The sequence below is a fragment of the Heterodontus francisci genome, chromosome 3 (assembly GCF_036365525.1).
Source record: "Heterodontus francisci isolate sHetFra1 chromosome 3, sHetFra1.hap1, whole genome shotgun sequence".
Lineage (NCBI taxonomy): Eukaryota > Metazoa > Chordata > Chondrichthyes > Heterodontiformes > Heterodontidae > Heterodontus > Heterodontus francisci.
The window spans coordinates 110855124-110874966 of record NC_090373.1 but is presented as its reverse complement, the minus strand read 5'-3'; the positions used below and the strand labels follow the sequence as shown (position 1 = coordinate 110874966).

The 19843-nt window shown below is 43.6% G+C and overlaps 1 protein-coding gene across 9 annotated transcripts in view; it reads right to left on the bottom strand.

The window, feature by feature from the left end:
* cep85l (centrosomal protein 85, like) overlaps positions 1–19843 on the bottom strand; it is a 380598-nt gene that overhangs the window by 81788 nt on the left and 278967 nt on the right. For all 9 annotated transcript variants that reach the window (XM_068025467.1, XM_068025473.1, XM_068025482.1 and 6 more), the window contains one exon: positions 1462–1592. In XM_068025467.1, the coding sequence (XP_067881568.1) occupies positions 1462–1592 (131 nt within the window). The remainder of the gene's footprint in view (positions 1–1461; positions 1593–19843) is intronic.

Here is a 19843-nt window from a genome sequence, read left to right as displayed (position 1 = left end):
GGTACAAAAGAAATGAATGACTGAGGGACCAAACACAAGAAGAGCCGATTAGGATAATTAAAAACATTTTTGGTCATCTCCATCTGTGCTGCCTTGTATGTACAGTATTTATGTTCCAAATAAGCACAATTTTCTGTTTACATTATGCCATAATTATTATGTGATTATACATGCTTTCATTGTCTCATTACAAAGCTGATAAGTCCAGAAAAAATCATTCATAATAGTCATAAGTGAGGCATGTGTGTGCATACAGTAAACACATAGATTAGAGAGAATCACATAAAAAGCCTCACACAAGTAGGGAAACAAAGGGATAACAGAATAAACTAAAAAAAAATTAACGTATCACTTTCTACAAGAACCAAATAATCCTTATAGAGCTTTGAGCTTATGTAGATGAACTAAATAAGTTGAGGTTTTTTCTTACATATTGCGAACATATTTTGGTAGCTTTAAGCTGCATTGAGGGATAAATTCCTCTCTGTGCTTGCTTCAAATAATTAAATTGTATACTCATTGGGGAGCATTTTCAAATTGCCACCCACATGTAAAACTGACATTGAGGTTCGGCCACTTGTTGTAAAAATATACCTAATTTCAATATCATTAAGTTGAATCATGAGGAATTATGTACCGTGAATGACAACAAGGGGTAGATGAAGCTCAGAAGAGTGACAACGATTGGATATATCAGTTAGAACTATTTCACAAATTGTGAATGGAACTGCCTAGGCTGATAACAGGAGTAATTTTAATAGAGAGTAGGGCTGATACTTGGTGAGAAAATGAATTGAGGGTGATGAGTAGAGGATGGTGTATTCTATTTTTAAATTCTGCAGCCAGACAAAATGGCCTTTCTTGGTCTGCTCATTGCTATTTCCCAAATATGCATAATACAACCTTTTTATCAAACCAAAAAATGTATCAAAAAAGGCAGGGCCATTTGCAGCTCACTACCCTAGTTGCTACCCTTATTCACATTTGTGGTCATAACATAGGAATTCCTAGTGACAGATCAGAATCTGGGAAAATTCATGTTTGTGCATTGTTTGCAGTAGTTGCTGTTGGGCTTAATGATGCTTCATATTTAAAAATACAAGTCTAAATGGCCATAAATGGCATCCATCTGTGAGTCCTGAAATTTTATTGGTAGTTTTAAAGCCAACTCATGGAGGTCGGCAAAATAAAAGCCTCCAGAAGTAATTCTGTTATGATTTATGGCATTTATAAATCAACCTTCTCACCACTTAGAGGTGCAAAAAGTCATTGATTATGCTAAACCATTCTCCCTAAATACTGAAGTGATCTTTTTGCAGGGTTACTGGAGAAGGAACCACAATTGACCTTTTCAGTCAATTTGACCTTGCTTTGACTGATACATTAACAAAATAAAGTATATTTCCATACTGCATACAAAATGCAAAAACAAAGAACTGCAAAATATTTCCTGTATTTTACCTTTCAATGATAATATCCTTTTTTCTTAATAAACTCTCCTTTATCTTCAGCTGTGAGTCCCTCGCGTTCGAATCCTGGCTTAACTGGGTGGGGTAGACCATTGAAACCTGCAATGGTGACTTATTGAGCACCTAAGGAAGAAAATGAAAAACATGCATTTAATGAAAATATTGGAGTTCATTGGCAATGCTTAGATGAACTTGAATTGATTAAAAATTAGAGTTTTCCTTTATATAATAGAATTATATACAAGGCAATTTGGTACAAGTTAAAATATTCAAAATTAATTTTCTGTCAGATACTTCAGGAAATAATTGTTTATCAATCTATAATTGCCAGACAAAATCTCTAATATTCTGCAGCGATTCATCATCACCTCCTTGCTTTCAATTTCAACCACTCCTATTGTCATGCTAGGTCCCCACCTGCCAAGAATGAAGCACATTAATTTTGTCATGAATACTGATTTTAAACTGTTACTGGAGTGAAGAAGGGTCTTGTTGAACAGATCAGCCATGGCTGGAAAGACACATTTGCATATTAACAGACAGTGATTGGAAGGACAAAGGACCATTCCCTGACACATTCAACCCACAATGGACCTTGATCATCAGGGATTGTGTGTAAGAGGAGCATTCCAGAGACTGCTAAGGTGATACAATCCAAGACGTGGTCAGACTAACCTGCTGGGCAACCTGGAGGTTTCTGAATTGTAAAAACAGTTTGAACTGAGAGTGTCTTTTTGCTCCTGGACTGAGAAGATCTCTCCTGTCTGCTCCTATCTCTTTCTCACAAGCCTCTAAATCCACTGAAGACACATGAGCCCCAAGAGAGAAAAGTCTCCTACAGCAAACAAGGTTTAAGAAGAATACTGGGCCCCAACGAAAAGCAAGATCTACCTACAATCAAGGACGCTAAAGTAAGCTAGACGTCCCGTAACAGAAACTCTTCAGATATTGCCTCAAACGTTTCTACTTTATTTTTTTCTTCTGCTCTTTTCTGTCTCTATTTGCATGTGTGTATCGCGTATGTATGCTAGCATGGGCACGTCGTGTGTCCATAAGCATTAACCGAATTAGAGTTTATGTTTAATAAATTTCAGCTTTTCTTCTTTAAACCTAAGAAAAGCTGTTTGTGCTGGTTTCTTTGCCTTATAATTGGAAAGCGGTGAACAAGGATTCACCAAGGGGTGTTTAAAATTAAACTCTGTTACGGTAAGACCAGGTGAAGGCTGAGAGGGACCCCAAGGCATCTTTTTCACCTGGTCATAACAGATATTTGGGTGCCAGTGTTTTTACCTCCCCCTTTGTGAATCCTTGTTCACTACTTTCCAATATCTTCAGTGGATTTGGAGTTCTGTGAGAAAGAGATGGGAGCAGACAGGAGAGGCTGTGGCAAGCCAGCCAGGAGAAGTCTTTTCAGTCCAGGAGCAAACAGACACTCTCAGTTCAAACCATTTGTACAATTCAGAAAAACCAGGTTGTCAAGCAGATGATCTGACCACATCTGTTTGTGGATTCGGCCATCCCAGCAGTCATCCTGAAATTTGAACTCCCTCACCTTCAATGTCTGGTGCTTGAAGTCCATTGTGGGTTAAACTGGATAAGGGAAGTAATCCCTTTGTCTCCACAAGCACTGTCTGTTATTTTATTTTTATTTATTTAGAGATACAGCACTGAAACAGGCCCTTCAGCCCACCGGGTCTGTGCCGACCATCAACCACCCATTTATACTAATTCTGCACTGATCCCATATTCCTACCACATCCCCACCTGTCCCTATATTCTCCTACCACCTACCTATACTAGGGGCAATTTATAATGGCCAATTTACCTATCAACCTGCAAGTCTTTTGGTGGTGGGAGGAAACCGGAGTACCCGGCGAAAACCCACGCAGACACAGGGAAAGCTTGCAAACTCCACACAGGCAGTACCCAGAATTGAACCCGGGTCACTGGAGCTGTGAGGCTGCGGTGCTAACCACTGTGCCACCCTCGCCACTGTGCCGCCCTATGCAACTATCTTTCCAGCCAAAGGTCTGGTGATTACTTCTTTAAACAAGTCCTTTCTTCACTTCAGCAACAGTTTTCAAATCAATGTTCATATGACAAAATTAATGTGCCTCATTCTTGGCAGGTGGGGGGGGGGGGGGGGGGGGGAGGGTCTGCATGACACATCCACACCCAGCAGAATGAAATGCAATTTGAGAAAAGCGCATTTCATTAAAAGGGTCAAAAGATAATATAAGATACAGAAAAAAAATGTATTTCTTTCATTCATTGACAAATGCTAAAGCTTATTAAAATTGAAAATTGCCACCACCCACCCCACCCCCCCTGCTTTTTGGCATCCCAGTAATGTGTTTTTTCTGCCCAGGATCTTTGTTCCTGTTGAGGTCTGCAAAAGGTGGGGGGGGGGGGGGGGTGGTGGTGGTGGTTTGGTTTAATTAGCCCTAAATTGGAATTTTGTTTTTCAGGAGAGTCAGTAGTGGGCAGGTGTGTCCTGAACTCTCTTTTAGTGCTTCGCTAAGTCATGCAAAGGCTTTTGACTTCAGGAGATGGGTGGTCCTTTTTTTCTGACTGTGGGGGAGGTTTCTTTGCTAATCTCCCATTTGTTCTCTGGGACATTCCTGCCTGCAGGTATTTGTGAAAACTCTACTGCACTCCCCTGTGGCACTTAGACTAGGTAAGGCATCACCCTCACAGTTTCTCTGCCCCCTAAAGGTCTTTCTTTGTCTCTGCAGGTTCCTGTAAATGCTGTTAGCAACTCTAGTGGGGTGCATCTAGTGTCTGCATTTACATAGGAGGATGTGGGATCTAACTTTTCACATTTTCTGGATGTGGCTGAATAGATAGTAAGGCTTTTCATCCAGGATTCCTCCCAGACTTCCTTTAACCTGCCCTCTTGGCCACTTTTTTCCCTTTCCTTTTGAATCTTTTCCCAGCCTTGTGCCTGCCTGGCCCTTTTGTTCTCGGCTGGGTTCTCTTACAGTTCACCAGCACTCTGCTGGATGGTTCTCCTAACACTGGCACAGGACTTAGGGGTGCAGGTTTCACTGTAGGTTGGGGATTCCCCCCAACCTGGCACATGTGGCAACTCCTACAGTACTCCACCACATCTTTGTGAGTTTTGGCCAGTCAAACTGCTGTCTTATGCGGGCTTTGGTCTTTTGTATATCGGCATGTACAGCCATTGTAGTCTCGTGGGCCCTTCTTAATATTTCTCTCTGATACATCTGTGGCACCACTAACTGGTGGACAAATGTTAACTCCTTGCTCTCAGGTCTGTGAGGAGAACTCCATTTCTTCATCAGTACCTCATTCTTTAGTAGCAATTAGGGACTCCCTCTGCTTCACTTTCAGACTGGGCAGCCTGTGCTAACTCTCGCAACACTAGGTCGGCTTGCTGAACCTCAGCTAGGGAAAATCCATTTAATTCATTCCCTGGGTATCCTAACTTTCCAAAGAAAGTCTCAGACAGACAGACCTGGTCATCTGCCTGCAGTGCCAATTCAGTCTCCACTGGGGGAGCTAGTTTGATCATGGCCTGATCCACTACACATTCAGGGAAACTGCAAGGGCCCTTTCTCCTCCCACTGCCGTCTTTCTGACCTCCTGCAGTCTTTCTTTCACTACTAGGGGCTCTACCACCTTCACACCTGCCAGATCATTACCTAGGAGCAGGTCAACCCCATCCACAGGCAAACTAGGGACAATCCCCACAGTCACCAGTCCCGAAACCAGGTCGCACTCCAGATGCACCTGGTGTAAAGGTACAGATATACACTGCCTTCCAATACCATTCTGGTGATCACTGCACTCTCTGGGGGAAAGGTCTTTTCCCAGTAAAAGAGATTTAGTGGCCTCTGTGTCCCTGAGAATTACTATGGGCTTACTTGCCCCACTCGAGGGGTATGGGGTTACTTTCCCTTCAAACACAAAACCCTGATAACCTTCAGGAACCCTATTAAATTTTCCTGCACTTGCAGCCGTAAGCTTCCTGGGTCTCACTGTTACTGCAGTTAAAGCCACATCTTGTTCTGCTGTGCTTACCATCAGTTTCGCTTCTTCACTGAGTGTGTGTGCCCTGATTAACCCTACTGGTTTTCCCTTTAGTTTCCAGCAGTCAGCTTTTAATTGTCCTGCTTTATTATAATGGAAGCACAGAGGTCTCCGGGTCTCACTCTTGCTCACAGCATCTTCCTCTTTGGCTAGATGAGGGCCCCCTGTGTCTCCTGCTTTCCTTTCTCTCCCAGGACTGCTTGGGCTCCTGTCACCTTCCCACTCTTTGTCCTTTTTGGATTCATGGGTATGACTAGGAAATGTTTTCCTCTGGGAAACCGACTTATAAATTAAAGCAAACTCATCAGCCAGAACGGCCACTTGCCAGGCTCTCTGAACCCGCTGCTCCTCTGCATGGGGCTTTATGGAGAGTGGGAGAGAGTGTTTAAATTCCTCTAACAGAATTATTTCTCTGAGATTCTCATAGCTGAGCTGTACTTTAAGAGCCCTCAGCTACTGGTCAAAAGCCAGCTGCTTACTTCTTTCAAACTCCAGATAAGTTTGATTAGCTTGCTTCTTGAGGGTTCTAAACTTTCAGAGATAGGCTTCGGGTACTAATTCATATGCCCCGAAGATAGCATTCATAATTTGATGAACTCTTATCTGGCAAACGGGCTTTTCTGGTTATCTTGCTTTGTAATAAAAGAGGCCAGGTCTCAGCTGGCTCTTTTAGTTACCTTGCCAGTTTCTCATAGGACACAAAAAATTGTTCTACATCTTCCTCATTGAATTTTGGGACTAGTTGAGCTTGTTTTAACAATCTTGTACCCAGCCCTGAATTATGCTCCTCCATGTTGGCCATGCTTTCACTGGGGTTACTCTGTCACCCACTAGTTAACTCCAGCCACTTCAGCTCTCTCTCTCTCTTTGCATTCCTTCCAGAATATTCTTTCGCTCTCTCTCTCTCTCTCCTCCCTCTTTTTCTTCATGTTCCTTCTGGAAGGTTCTTTCTTTCTCCCTCTCCTGTCTCTCTCTTTCCCTGTCTTCTAATTCAAGTTTCCTTTGTTCCAATTGTATCTTTGCTAACAATACCCTGTCAGGGTCTGCTCCTAACCCTGCTTCTGCTTCTTCAGATTCAAGGGAAAGATGCTTGGCCACTAGCCTTAGGAGTTCAGACTTTCTTGCCTTGCTACGTACAGTGATCCCACGCTGCTGAGCCATTTTCCTCAACTCCTCCATAGACAGTGCTTTTAACTTAACCCAAGTTACTTCACCCTGGCTTGGGGAGCCGCTAGCTTCAGTTGCAGACATGTTAGTATTCAAGCACACACAACAACAAGAAAACCTGTATTGAAATCTTGCTCTTTTTTGATTGGGAACAATTTGGCTCCCCACTTCCAATTTCTCGTTTGTCTGTTGGTCAGTTCCAGATGCTAGCCCCCAAATTTCTGTTATGACCAGGTGAGAAAGGTGTCTAGGAATTTCTACACATGAATTGATTAAGTTGTAAGAAGAAGTACATACTGTGTGATATGTGAAAGGCCCCGCCATCTGTGTTTTTAAGCAGGTTTTTTTCTCTCTCTACAGACCAGACAAACAACTTGACACTGACCAGAGAAGACCCGAGTGGGGTCCCTTTCTCTCTCTCTCTCTCTCTCTCTCTTCCAATCCACCTTGCAAGTTTTCAAACCTGCCTGCTGGCCATACCCATCTAGGCCTATCACTGCTGCAGACATAGACCCCCATGAAGGAAACCATCTGCATCACTGTTTGGAGAACTTCCCCAAATCAGCTGGCCACATCTGCAAGCCGGAAGCCTCAGGACCACTGAGTTCATTCGGAAGACAACTGAGTCCCCAAATTCCACAGACTGTATACCCCCTTTTATTGCTCCAGACTTGAATCCGACCAATCTATCCTTCCCCACCCTGCAACCTATTTGTGTGTGTGTGAACCTCGAGTGTGTCTGTGAGTGTGAAAGTTGGAGCATAGTTTATTATTTTCCTTAGATCAGTTCAAGTACAGTAAAGCTTTGTGAAAGTCAAGAAAACCTGTCAAATTGTTTCTTTTATGATCATAGCATGTAAACAGTTAAACACTCACTGAATTGGCAAGCATATCCACTTTAAAAAAAAAATAAACCCTGTTGCGGTCAAACAAGGAGAAGGACAAGACAGGAGCCCTTCGACCCCTCCTCACCTAATCATAACACATTGCTAGACCTGATATTGAACCAGAGCAAATAACAGAAGTGTGCGAGATCATTTAGGGAGTAGTGATCATAATATAATGTTGGCGATAATGGCTGAGAGAGATATAGTTCGTAAAAAGACCATAGTAATAGAAGCAAAATACTGTGGATGCTGGAAGTGTGAAATAAAAACAGAAAGTGCTGGAAATACTCAGCAGGTCTGGCAGCATCTGTGGAGAGAGATGAAAGGTCACAGATCTGAAATGTTAACTCTGTTTCTGTCTCCACAGATGCTGCCAGCCCAAAGTAATAGGTTGGGAAAAGGCTAGCTATGAGGGAATAAGGATGGGGCGAAGGAAGGTAAACAATTAAAGAAGTAGCATAACAGTGGGAAATATTTAATAGTATCGGAGAGGATGACAAAAGAGAATATGATGAGCTTAGGAAAGAGGTTTTGAAGACAATTAGGAAGGCAAAGAGAAAATATGGCATGGAAATATTAAATATAAAAATAGAGAAAATGCTGGAAATACTCATTAGGTCAGGCAGCATCTGTGGAGAGAGAGACAGAGTTAATGTTTCAGATCTGTGACCTCATACAACTCTGAGGCCACAGGTCTGGTACCAAGAGGCGGCAGAGTTCTGTGATTACCTCCTTGGTGAAATGCAGATGACGAATACACTGCTCTTGGCTTAGGTAAATAGGACCTCCTGCTGAAAGCCCTTCTCCCTCTTTCCCCCTCCCTCTAAGAGTAGCTTGTCTTCTTATTTTCTGCTTCTGCACCCTCTCCCTCTCATGCTGCAGCCCAAGGAGGACTGCTGCTATTTCAAATATGTCTGGGAACAAGTGGTATGTTTACAGCCCTGGCAGTCACAACCAAGGCCTTCTCCCTGTGTAGCACCACTCCCTGCAGAGTTCACCAACTGTAACCAGCTCCTCAAAACAGTCAAACAGAGGCAGTAGAAAGTAAGCAACAATTACTCTACAAGTTGTTGATTATATCTTTAAATAGCACTGGTGTGTTCTCCTCCTGCTGCTCAACACATGTTCACCTGTTCTTGTTTAAGAGGGGGTATCAACTGGAGTGATGAGGTCCAAAATGGCAGCATCAAATCAGCATTAGACGCTGACTGATGTTACAATCTGTCTACTCCGAGTACAGCTAGCAAGTAATGTCCACACCATCATCTTTACCAAGATGGCATTCAGTGCAGGCCGCATCGGAAGTGAGCAGAAGTGACATGGATACTATTTTGGTACTAAAATGATGCCACAGGTGTTATGGTGCTGAATTTTACAGCTTCTGAGGGAAGGGTTGTGGTATAGGAGATGGGGCACTTTAACCATTACCTACGAGATTCTCAAAAAGGAGTCTTGGGACCACATAAAGGCATGATGATCAAACATGGTATGTACGGTATGCATTTGTTGGTTTCTAACATTAAGGCGAATGATAGGGCTTTCCGTGATATAGTGATAATTCAGAGTTTTTCATTATAAATGAACTGAATAATAATTGGCTTAGAAAATGACAGTGTTTCTTTAATTATTTAGCAAAAAGCCACCACAGCTGCTTAGATTCCACGTTTCTAGGTTGAAAGATATATTAAATATATTGCTTCTCTGCTCTAAATTAAAAGTGAATAGTCTCAATATTCTAAAGGCATTCTACCTGTAGGTGGCACTGCGAATGTAATCTTTGGGCCTCTAACACTACGTGACCGTCAATCAACGAGACTCAAGCCCTTGATGTCAACGATAGCTGCAGTACCTGTCATTCGTCACAAGGTAGTGCTGTAGCAGTACAGTTCCTGGAGACAGCAAACATCTAGCTAAAAGTACAACAACTTGCATTTATATAGCATCTTTAATGTAGTCAAACATTTCAAGACGCTTCATGGGATCATTATCAAACAAAATTTAACACTGAGCCACAAAAGGACATATTAGGGCAGATGACCAAAAGTTTGGTCAAATAGGTAAGTTTTAAGGAGCATCTTAAAGCAGTAAAGAGGGGTAGAGAGTCAGAGAGGTTTAGTAATAGAATTCCAGAGCTTAGGGCCAAGGCAGCTGAAGACATGGCCACCAATGGGAGAGCAATTAAAATCAGGGATACTCAAGAGGCCAGTATTTGAGTAGTGACGATCCCTGAGGTTTGTAGGGCTGGAAGAGATTACAGAAATACGAAGGGGTAAGACCATGGAGGGATTTGAAAACTAGGATGAGAACTTTAAAATCGAGGTGTTGTCGGGAGCCAATGTAGATCGTGAGCACAAGGGTGAACAGGACTGGTAGCAAATTAGGATACGAACAGCAGAGTTTTGGATCAACTCAAGTTTATGGAGGATGAAAGATGGGTGGCTGGCCAGGAAAAGCAAGTCCATTGTAGTCGCCTCAGAACCCAGAGAAATCTGTGCTTTTGCCCTGTTATTGCCGAGTCACATGGTTTTGGTTCTTGGACCTTATGTCACTTTGTTGCCCTGCCTGCCAACCTTCCCAAAGCCCGCCCATCATTTTTGCAAGCCTGTATCAGTATTACAGTATTGCAGCCCTGTCACTCCCTCCGCATCCCCCACTTTCCACTCCCCTCCAACTCCACAATACTCCCATGGCATAGTAATGTGAAGGAAAAGCTGCTTTTCGGCACTGCATCTTCCAGTCCACACCACTCAGCCTCATGGCAGCCCTGGTCTTTATATCATTCATTTTCTAAAGTGAACCTCAACTCCGGAATCAAACTAGTGAACCTCCTCTGCACCCCCTCCAGTGCCAGTACATCCTTTCTCAAGTAAGGAGACCAAAACTGCACACAGTACTCCAGGTGCGGCCTCACCAGTACCTTATACAGCTGCAACATAACCTCTCTGCTTTTAAACTCAATCCCTTTAGCAATGAAGGACAAAATTCCATTTGCCTTCCTAATTACTTGCTGTACCTGCAGACCAACCTTCTGCCATTCATGCACAAGGACACCCAGGTCCCTCTGCATAGCAGCATGCTGCAACTTTTTACCATTCAAGTAATAATCCTTTTTACCGTTACTCCTACCGAAATGAATGACTTCACATTTATTAACATTGTATTCCATCTGCCAGACCTTTGCCCACTCACTCAATGTATCTATGTTCCTCTGCAAAGTTTCACAGTCATCTGCACACTTTGCTCTGCCACTCATATTAGTGTCATCTGCAAACTTTGACACCCTACACGTGGTCCCCAACTCCAAATCATCGATATAAATTGTAAATAATTGCGGTCCCAACACCGATCCCTGAGGCACACCATTAGTGACTGATTGCCAGCCAGAATCGCACTCATTTATCCCCACTCTCTGCTTCCTGTTAGTCAACCAATCCTCTATCCATGCTAATACTTTATCCCTAACGCCATGCATCCTTATCCTATGCAGCAGCCTCTTGTGCGGCACCTTGTCGAAGGCCTTTTGGAAATCTAGGTACACCACATCCATTGGGTCCCCATTGTCCACCTTGCTCGTAATGTCTTCATAGAATTCCAAAAGATTTGTCAAGCATGACCTGCCCTTCATGAACTCATGCTGCGTCTGCCCAATGGGACAATTTCTATCGAGATGCCCTGCTATTTCTTCCTTGATAATAGACTCAAGCATCTTCCCCACTACAGAGGTTAAGCTAACCGGTCTATAATTCCTCATCTTTTGTCTACCTCCCTTTTTAAACAGTAGCGTCACATCTGCTATTTTCCAATCTGCTGGGACTACCCCAGAGTCCAGCGAATTTTGGAAAATTTCCGCCAGTGCACCTGCTATTTCTCCCGCCATCTCTTTTAGTACCCTGGGATGCATTCCATCAGGGCCAGGAGACTTATCAATCCTTAGCTCCATTAGCTTGCCCAACACTACCTCTTCCGTAATAATGATTGTTTCCAGGTCCTCACCTACGTTCGTCTCTTTGTCAATTACTGGCATGTTATTAGTGTCCTCCACTGTGAAGATCGATACAAAATACCTGTTCAATGCCTCGGCCATTTCATCATATCCCATAACTAAATTCCCCTTCTCATCCTCTAAAGGACCAACTTTTACTTTAGCCACTCTTTTTCGTTTTATATATTTATAGAAACTTTTGCTATCTGTCTTTATATTCTGTGCTAGTTTTTTCTCATGTTCTATCTTACTTTTCTTTATAGCTCTTTTTGTGGCTTTCTGTTGACCTTTAAAGTTTTCCCAATCTTCTAGTTTCATGCTGTTTTTGGCCACTTTGTATGCCTTCTCTTTCAATTTGATAGCCTCCCTTATTTCCTTAGACACCCATGGCAGATTACCCCTTTTCTTCCAGTCCTTCCTTTTCACTGGAATATACTTTTGCTGAGCACTTTGAAAAATTGCTTTGAAAGTCCTCCACTGTTCGTCAACTGTCCCACCATAAAATCTTTGTTTCCAGTCTACTTTAGCCAAGTCCTCCCTCATTCTATTGTAGTCCCCCTTGTTCAAGCACAGGACCCTGGTATTGGATTTTATCTTCACACTCTCCATCTGTATTCTAAATTCAACCATACTGTGATCACTCCTTCCAAGAGGATCCCTAACTATGAGGTCATTAATTATTCCTGTCTCATTACACAGGACTAGATCTAGGATAGCTTGCTCCCTCGTCGGTTCCATTACATACTGTTCAAGAAAACTATCATGGATACACTCAACGAACTCCTCCTCAAGGCTACCCTGACTGAGCTGGTTCGACCAATCTACATGTAGATTAAAATCCCCCATGATAATTGCCGTACCATTTTTACAGGCATTAGTTATTTCTTTGTTTATTGCCCGCCCCAATGTGATGTTATTATTTGGTGGCCTATAGACTACGCCTATCAATGACTTTTTCTTCTTAGAGTTTCTAATTTCCACCCAAATGGATTCAACCTCATTCTCCATAGAACCTATATCATCTCTCAGCACCGCCCTGATGTCGTTCTTGAATATCAGAGCTACACCACCTCCCTTACCTTCCTGTCTGTCCTTCCGAATAGTCTGGTACCCCTGGATATTTAACTCCCAGTCGTGACCAACCTGTAACCATGTCTCCGTAATGGCTACCAAATCATATTCATTCGCGATGATTTGTGCCGTTAACTCATCAACCTTGTTACGAATGCTACGAGCATTCAGGTAAAGTGCCTTTATGCTAGCTTTCTTACCCTCATGATTTCCAACGTCTCTAATAATATCTCCTGAGTTATCCTTCCTTTCTGCTTCTTTCATAGTCTGCCTTGAACTTAAACCCTCCTGCACACATGTTAACCTGCTGCTTACCTTTTTATTTATCATACTCCCTGTCGTTTTCCCTTTCCCTTCCCCCCCGACTCACTATGTGGCTTAAGTCTTAGGCAGGGTCTTTTCCCTTCATTGGCATAGATATTTCTTTCTGTCTCTGCCTGCCTAGACTATGACTTATTAAAGCCCCTTATCAGAAACCTATTTTTTGTCATGTTACAAGAACATGTTTTTCCATTGTCCTTGTAAATAGTTTCTGATGGTTAGGCCATTGTCAGAAAATGGAGTCCGGGTACCACTCATCCACATACCAACTTGATAAAATAGAGCTTTTCGCACCCATTTTCTTGATTTCAAGTTTGAAGTTGAACAGTCTGTAACAGTATTGTGAATCCAGTTTTTTTTATTAGTTGGAGAATTGCAGCCATTCCCACAAGAAGGGTCATTTGCATCTTGATGACTTCTCCATGACTTGTCCAGACATGAAAATTAGCTCAGGGTTCTTGCAGTTCCATGGCAGGACAGAAAAGGTCACCTGATTTCTCAAATCCATTTTGTTTTATAGGAAAGTGTCCATTTCGGGTTTATACTTCATAAGTTCATATTTATAGCTCATAAGTTCATATTGCGTGAGCATGACAACTGAAAATGCTTGGCTAGGGGCGTGGCTATTTCTGGAGCACAAATTTTCAGTACTACAGCTGGGATGTTGTCGGAGTCCATAGCCTTTCGTACAACCATCATGCTAAGCTGTTTCTTGATATCATGTGCATGAATCAAACTGGCTGAAGACTGGCAGCTATGATGGTGGGGACCTCAGGAGAAGACCAAGATGGATCATCCACTTGGCCTTTCTGCCCGAAGATGGTTGCAAATGCTTCAACCTTGTCTTTTCAGGACCTCTTAGTCTGGTTCAATATGTTTGGGTTAGTTTGTGTTTCTTTGCACCTAAGTCCAAAGCTGAGTACATTTGTTTAAACTTAACTTCTAATTTGAATGTTTCCCTTGTCAGTAGCATAGTCCTCTGGTCAAAACCTCAGCTCTTAGCTAGCCCACGTACTGTTCAAATTATTTTTATTGGGGTAGGGGAAGGGAGAGGGAGGAAGGTGGTCAAAGAAAAAAATTAGAAAGGCAAATACAACTTCATTGGTGCATTGACAGTACATGTTGAAAAACACGCAGCTGAGAGCTTGCTGCCCTGACTGAAGCCAGAAGCACAGTGGGCAGAGAGGGCAGGGCAAGGAACCAAAGGAAGGGAAATAAAAATAACAATGCAATTTTTCTTTCCTAATGTTTTCATTTTTGGAGATTATAAAAAGATAAACATATTCCCTAAAATGACTTACCTGTCAAACATATTTGCTTCACTGGAAAATATGGTGCTAAATGTTTCCAACATCTTGTACATTATTGGCATTTCATGCTAAAATCCAAGCGGTCTTCAGTAAACCAGCGAAGCTTCTGTTTCTCATACTGTGGAATTATGTCACGCAGCCTATTTTGGAATTTTGTTTTTATTGATTTAAAACTTTCGCTTAAGACAAAGTAACCCCAAAAGAGCAATAGGTCAAATAATTTCCACCATGAATGGAAACATCTGCTGCTGTCATCTACTCAGTTTTACTGTGCATTAATCAGTACCTTGCTCTACGGCAGCGAGGCCTGGACAATGTATGTCAGCCAAGAGCGACGTCTCAATTCATTCCATCTTCGCTGCCTCAGGAGAATCCTTGGCATCACCTGACAGGACCGTATCTCCAACACAGAAGTCCTTGAGGCGGCCAACATCCCCAGCTTATACACCCTACTGAGTCAGCGGCACTTGAGATGGCTTGGCTATGTGAGCTGCATGGAAGATGGCAGGATCCCCAAGGACACATTGTACAGCGAGCTCGCCACTGGTATCAGACCCACCGGCCGTCCATGTCTCCGCTTTAAAGACGTCTGCAAGTGCGACATGATGTCCTGTGACGTTGATCACAAGTCGTGGGAGTCAGTTGCCAGCGATCACCAGAGCTGGCGGGCAGCCATAAAGGCGGGGCTAAAGTGTGGCGAGTCGAAGAGACTTAGCAGTTGGCAGGAAAAAAGACAGAAGCGCAAGGGGAAAGCCAACTGCGAAACAGCCTTGACAACCAATTTTACCTGCAGCACCTGTTGAAGAGTCTGTCACTCTAGTATTGACTTTTATAGCCACTCCAAGCGCTGCTCCACAATCCACTGACCACCTCCAGGCGCTTACCCATTGTCTCCCGAGACAAGGAGGCCAAAGAGAGAGAGAGAGAATCTCTGTGTTGGGTGATCCAATATACTGAATACATTTTCCACTAGGCCCTGTGTTTGACTTTTAGAAACTGGCACTCCTCCAGTATGTGGTAAAGGATACCAGCCATGGGGGGAAAAAAGCTTTCTGATGTTCTGGTTGTCATATAAAAATGAGGCTGTAATATAGGCACACTCTCAACCCAGGCTGGGTGTCATCTTTTGTGGAACAAAGGATAAAGCACTGGCCTATATAAAATAGGTGCGCAAAATTAAGCATTCAGTTTGGCATTTTATTCAAAGTAATTAGTACAAATGAAGAAGATGCCAATAGTAGTCTAAAGAAACTCAAGGGGCAATTTTAACCCTGCCCAACCAGTAGAAACCAAACAGGTGGACTTTTAGAATCATCCCTGGCCTTAAAAGCAGCATACTCAATGGCCCTGCTGGTAGTGCCTGGACATACTGCAGCGATTGTTAGCACCTTCAAATAGTGTCACCATTGGAAATCTATTAAGACAGCCTTGATTATTGGTTTTAAATGCAATGTAACCAAGTCAGGAGTGAACAAAAGTTAAGCAATAGTATGAATGAAAGCACAATAAAACATGCACTAAGACTACTGGTGCAACCACCATTTGAGACAGCTGAGAATCCCTCAACCAATGTTTTCCACATTTCCGTACATATTAACACTCATGGAGTTCCCATAAGTCAAATAGATGCATCTCATGACATCACTTAAACTCATGGAAAAGTTTCCTGTGCCTCAGTGGTCAAAAATTACTGCACCTGTGCAAGATTTGGAGCTTGAAGGATATTTTCACATGGAGTGCCTGACTGCAAATGAATAAATTGGATGTCTAAGAGTATATGAGTGTGCATTCACAAAGCCACCCACCAGCTGCTTCTGCACACGTAACTGAATAGCATCAAGCTGAGCTCTATGATAAATGTACCACCAAGATTGAGGAAATCTTGCTAAAGTGAAGCTCTTCAGGTAACTGTTGAGACTATGGGCTGAATCTTCCAGATTTTGAACATTTTCAGGCGCTGAGACCATTTTCACAGCAGCAGCAGAACTTCAGGCGCAATCTTACGTGAGCCGGCCAATTAAGAATATGCCTCCGGGAACACAATCCAATTAGGGATGGTGGGCGGGTTCCAGAGGTGAGAGGTGAATACAGCACGGCCCGTTGCCAGGCCAGACAGCAAACTTCACAGTGTCACCTGTGATAAAACTGCTGAGGGGCAAGCACCATCATTATTAGGGGAGCGGCTAGATTTGCACAAGTCCCAGCATTATAGGAGGCATCAGTCTCTAGGAGATCCTCACACTATGGCAAGCCTTTGACATGGGATTGCATGAGCCTTACCATTTCTTGCCAGTAAACATTAAAAAAAAGCTTGAAATCTCATACAGCTCTGACCTCCTGCTGTGCAGCAACCTCCCGAGTTGTCGGGATGCTGACACTGTGGGGGACCCCATGTGCTGTTAGGAAGTGTGCCCTGTGCTGGGAAAAATCACTGAAAATTGATCCATTAACTATCTTAATTGGATTCCTGCCTCGAATGTGCAGGTTGCTGGCATCGGAATCAGCCTGCTCTGGGAAAAGTGGCCTGAGGCAGGAACCCATTGACAAACTGGCCCAACACATTTTTTCCTAAATTTGCTTGCACCCATCTCAAAAGTGTATCTCCAAGTGCCCTATGAGTGAGTGGGAAATACGACAGGAAACAGGCGAGTAATAGTCTTCAGCCTGCTCCTCTCTGTCCTCACCCCCACCACCCCCCACCAAAAAATCAAACCTAAGCTTTGCATTGAGTCAGCTGAGCTGTCTCTAGTGGACTACTTCATTGGAAGGTATTTATCTTTACTACAGAAAAGGAAAAGCTGAAATATAAATTAGAGTCATAGAGTTATACAGCACTGAAACAGGCCCTTCGGCCCATCGTGTCTGTGGCAGCCATCAAGCACCTAACTATTCTAATCCCATTTTTCAGCACTTGGCCCTTAGTCTTGTATGCTATGGCCTTTCAAGTGCTCATCTAAATACTTCTTAAATTCACCTCTTACCAGTTACTGGACAAGATCGATGTACCCACTGATGCCTGGGAAAAGGCTAATCCTTGATGCTTTCCATAACAGGAAAAATACACCTCACCTCAATGGACATTGTATGGGAATGCATTGGTACTGGGAGGAATGCAAATGGCAGCCCCTTGTTTTCCCGATTTAGTCAAAGTGCTGAACTAGTTTTGACAATGCCACATTCTGAAAAGGGAGGGTGAGCAGCCAGAGGTCGTAGTCCATATTGGTACTAACGACATAGGCAGGAAGAGAGATGAGGTCCTGCAAAGTGAATATAGGGAGTCAGGCAGAAGGTTAAAAAGCAGGATCTCTTAGGTTGTAATCTCAGGATTACTCCCTGTGCCACGTGCTAGTGAGGGGATGATAAGGCGAATGAATACGTGGCTGAAGAGCTGATGTAGGCGGGAGGGCTTCAGCTACTTGGATCATTGGGATCTCTTCTGGTGTAGAGATGACCTGTACAAGAGGGACTGGTTGCACCTGAACTGGAAGGGGACCAATAGCCTTGCAGGGAGGTTTGCTAGTACTACTCGGGAGGGATTAAACTAGTCTGGCGGGGGGTAGGGGGGTGGGACCCAAAGTAGTAGTCTCTCCGATCAAATAGTTGAGGCAAATGTAGAGGTTATAGCAAGCAAGTTCAGTAGGCAGGCCGGGCAGGGACAGGATCGGAAGTGTGGAAGGTCTGGGGTAGGCTAAACTGCATTTACTTTAATGCAAGAAGCCTTACAGGTAAGGCAGATGAACTCAGAGCATGGATCGGTACATGGGATTGTGATATTATAGCTATTACGGAAACGTGGTTGAGGGATGGGCAGGACTGGCAGCTCAATGTTCCGGCTTGACAGAAGTGGAGGTAAGAGAGGAGGGGGAGTTGCACTATTGATTAGGGAGGACATCACGGCAGTACTTAGAGAGGATATCCCGGGGGGAACATCCAGCGAGGCCATATGGGTAGAACATAGAAATAAGAAAGAGGTGATCACTTTGATGGGATTATACTATAGACCCCCCAATAGTCAGAGGGAATTGGAGGAGCACATATGTAGGGAAATCATAGATAGGTGTAGGAATTATAGGGTTGTCATCGTAGGTGATTTTAACTTCCCTAATATTGACTGGGACTGCCTTAGTGCTAAGGGATCAGATGGGGAAGAATTTGTTAAGTGTGTCCAGGATAGTTTTCTGAAGCAGTATGTGGATGGCCCTACTAGAGAAGGGGCTACACTCGACCTCCTGTTAGGAAATGAGGCTCGGCTGATGGTTGATGTGTCAGTGGGGGGAGCACTTTGGGACCAGTGACCATAATTCCATTAGTTTCAAGATAGTTATGGAAAAGGATAGGACTGGTCCTCAAGTGAAGTCCTAAATTGGGGGAAGGCTAATTTTGATGGCATCAGACAGGAACTCTCAAAAGTTGAATGGGAGAGGCTGTTTACAGGTAAAGGGACATCTGGCAAGTGGGAGGCTTTTAAAAGTGAGATAGGAAGAGCTCAGGGTCGGCACGTTCCTGTTAGATTGAAGGGCAAGGCTGGCAAGTTTAGGGAACCTTGGTTGACAAGTGATATTGAGGGTCTGGTCAGGACAAAGAAGGAGGCATATGTCAGGTATAGGCAGCTGGGATCAAGCGGGTCCTTCGAGGAGTATAAGGGACGTAGGAGTACACTTAAGAAGGAAATTAGGAGGGTGAAAAGGGGCTGTGAGATTTCCCTGGCAGATAAGATAAAGGAGAATCCTAAAAGATTCTATAAGTATATTAAGAGTAAAAAGGTAGCTAGGGAGAGAGTAGGTCCCCTTAAGAATCAGTGTGGTAATCTATGTGTGGAGCCACGGGAAATGGGCGAGGTCTTAAATGAATACTTCTTGTCTGTATTTACCGTGGAGAATGGTCATGGAAGCTAGTGAGTTCAAGGCAGGGAACAACAATATCCTGGAGCATATCAACATTACAAAGGAGGACGTGTTGGAGGTTTTGAAGCGCATTAAGGTGGATAAATCCCCAGGGTCTGACCAGGTGTATCCTAGGATGCTATGGGAAGCAAGGGAGGAGATTGCCGGGGCCCTGGCAGAGATTTTTGTATCATCGTTAGCCATGGGTGAGGTACCGGAAGACTGGAAGATAGCTAATGTTGTGCCTTTATTTAAGAAAGGCAGCAGGGATAAGCCAGGGAACTACAGGCCGGTGAGCCTAACTTCAGTGGTGGGCAAGTTATTGGAAGGGATTCTGAGAGACAGGATTTATATGCATTTGGAAAGGCAAGGTCTGATTAGGGATAGTCAGCATGGCTTTGTGCGTGGGAAATCATGTCTCACGAATTTGATTGAGTTTTTTGAGGAGGTGACCAAGAGGATTGACGAAGGCAGGGCGGTGGACGTTGTCTACACAGACTTTAGCAAGGCCTTTGACAAGGTCCTGCATAGTAGGCTGGTCCAGAAGGTTCGAACACATGGGATCCAGGGTGAGCTAGCAAATTGGATAAAAAATTGGCTTGGTGATAGGAGGCAGAGGGTGGTAGTGGAGGGTTGTTTTTCAGAATGGAGGCCGGTGACCAGTGGTGTGCCGCAGGGTTCGGTGCTGGGCCCTCTGTTG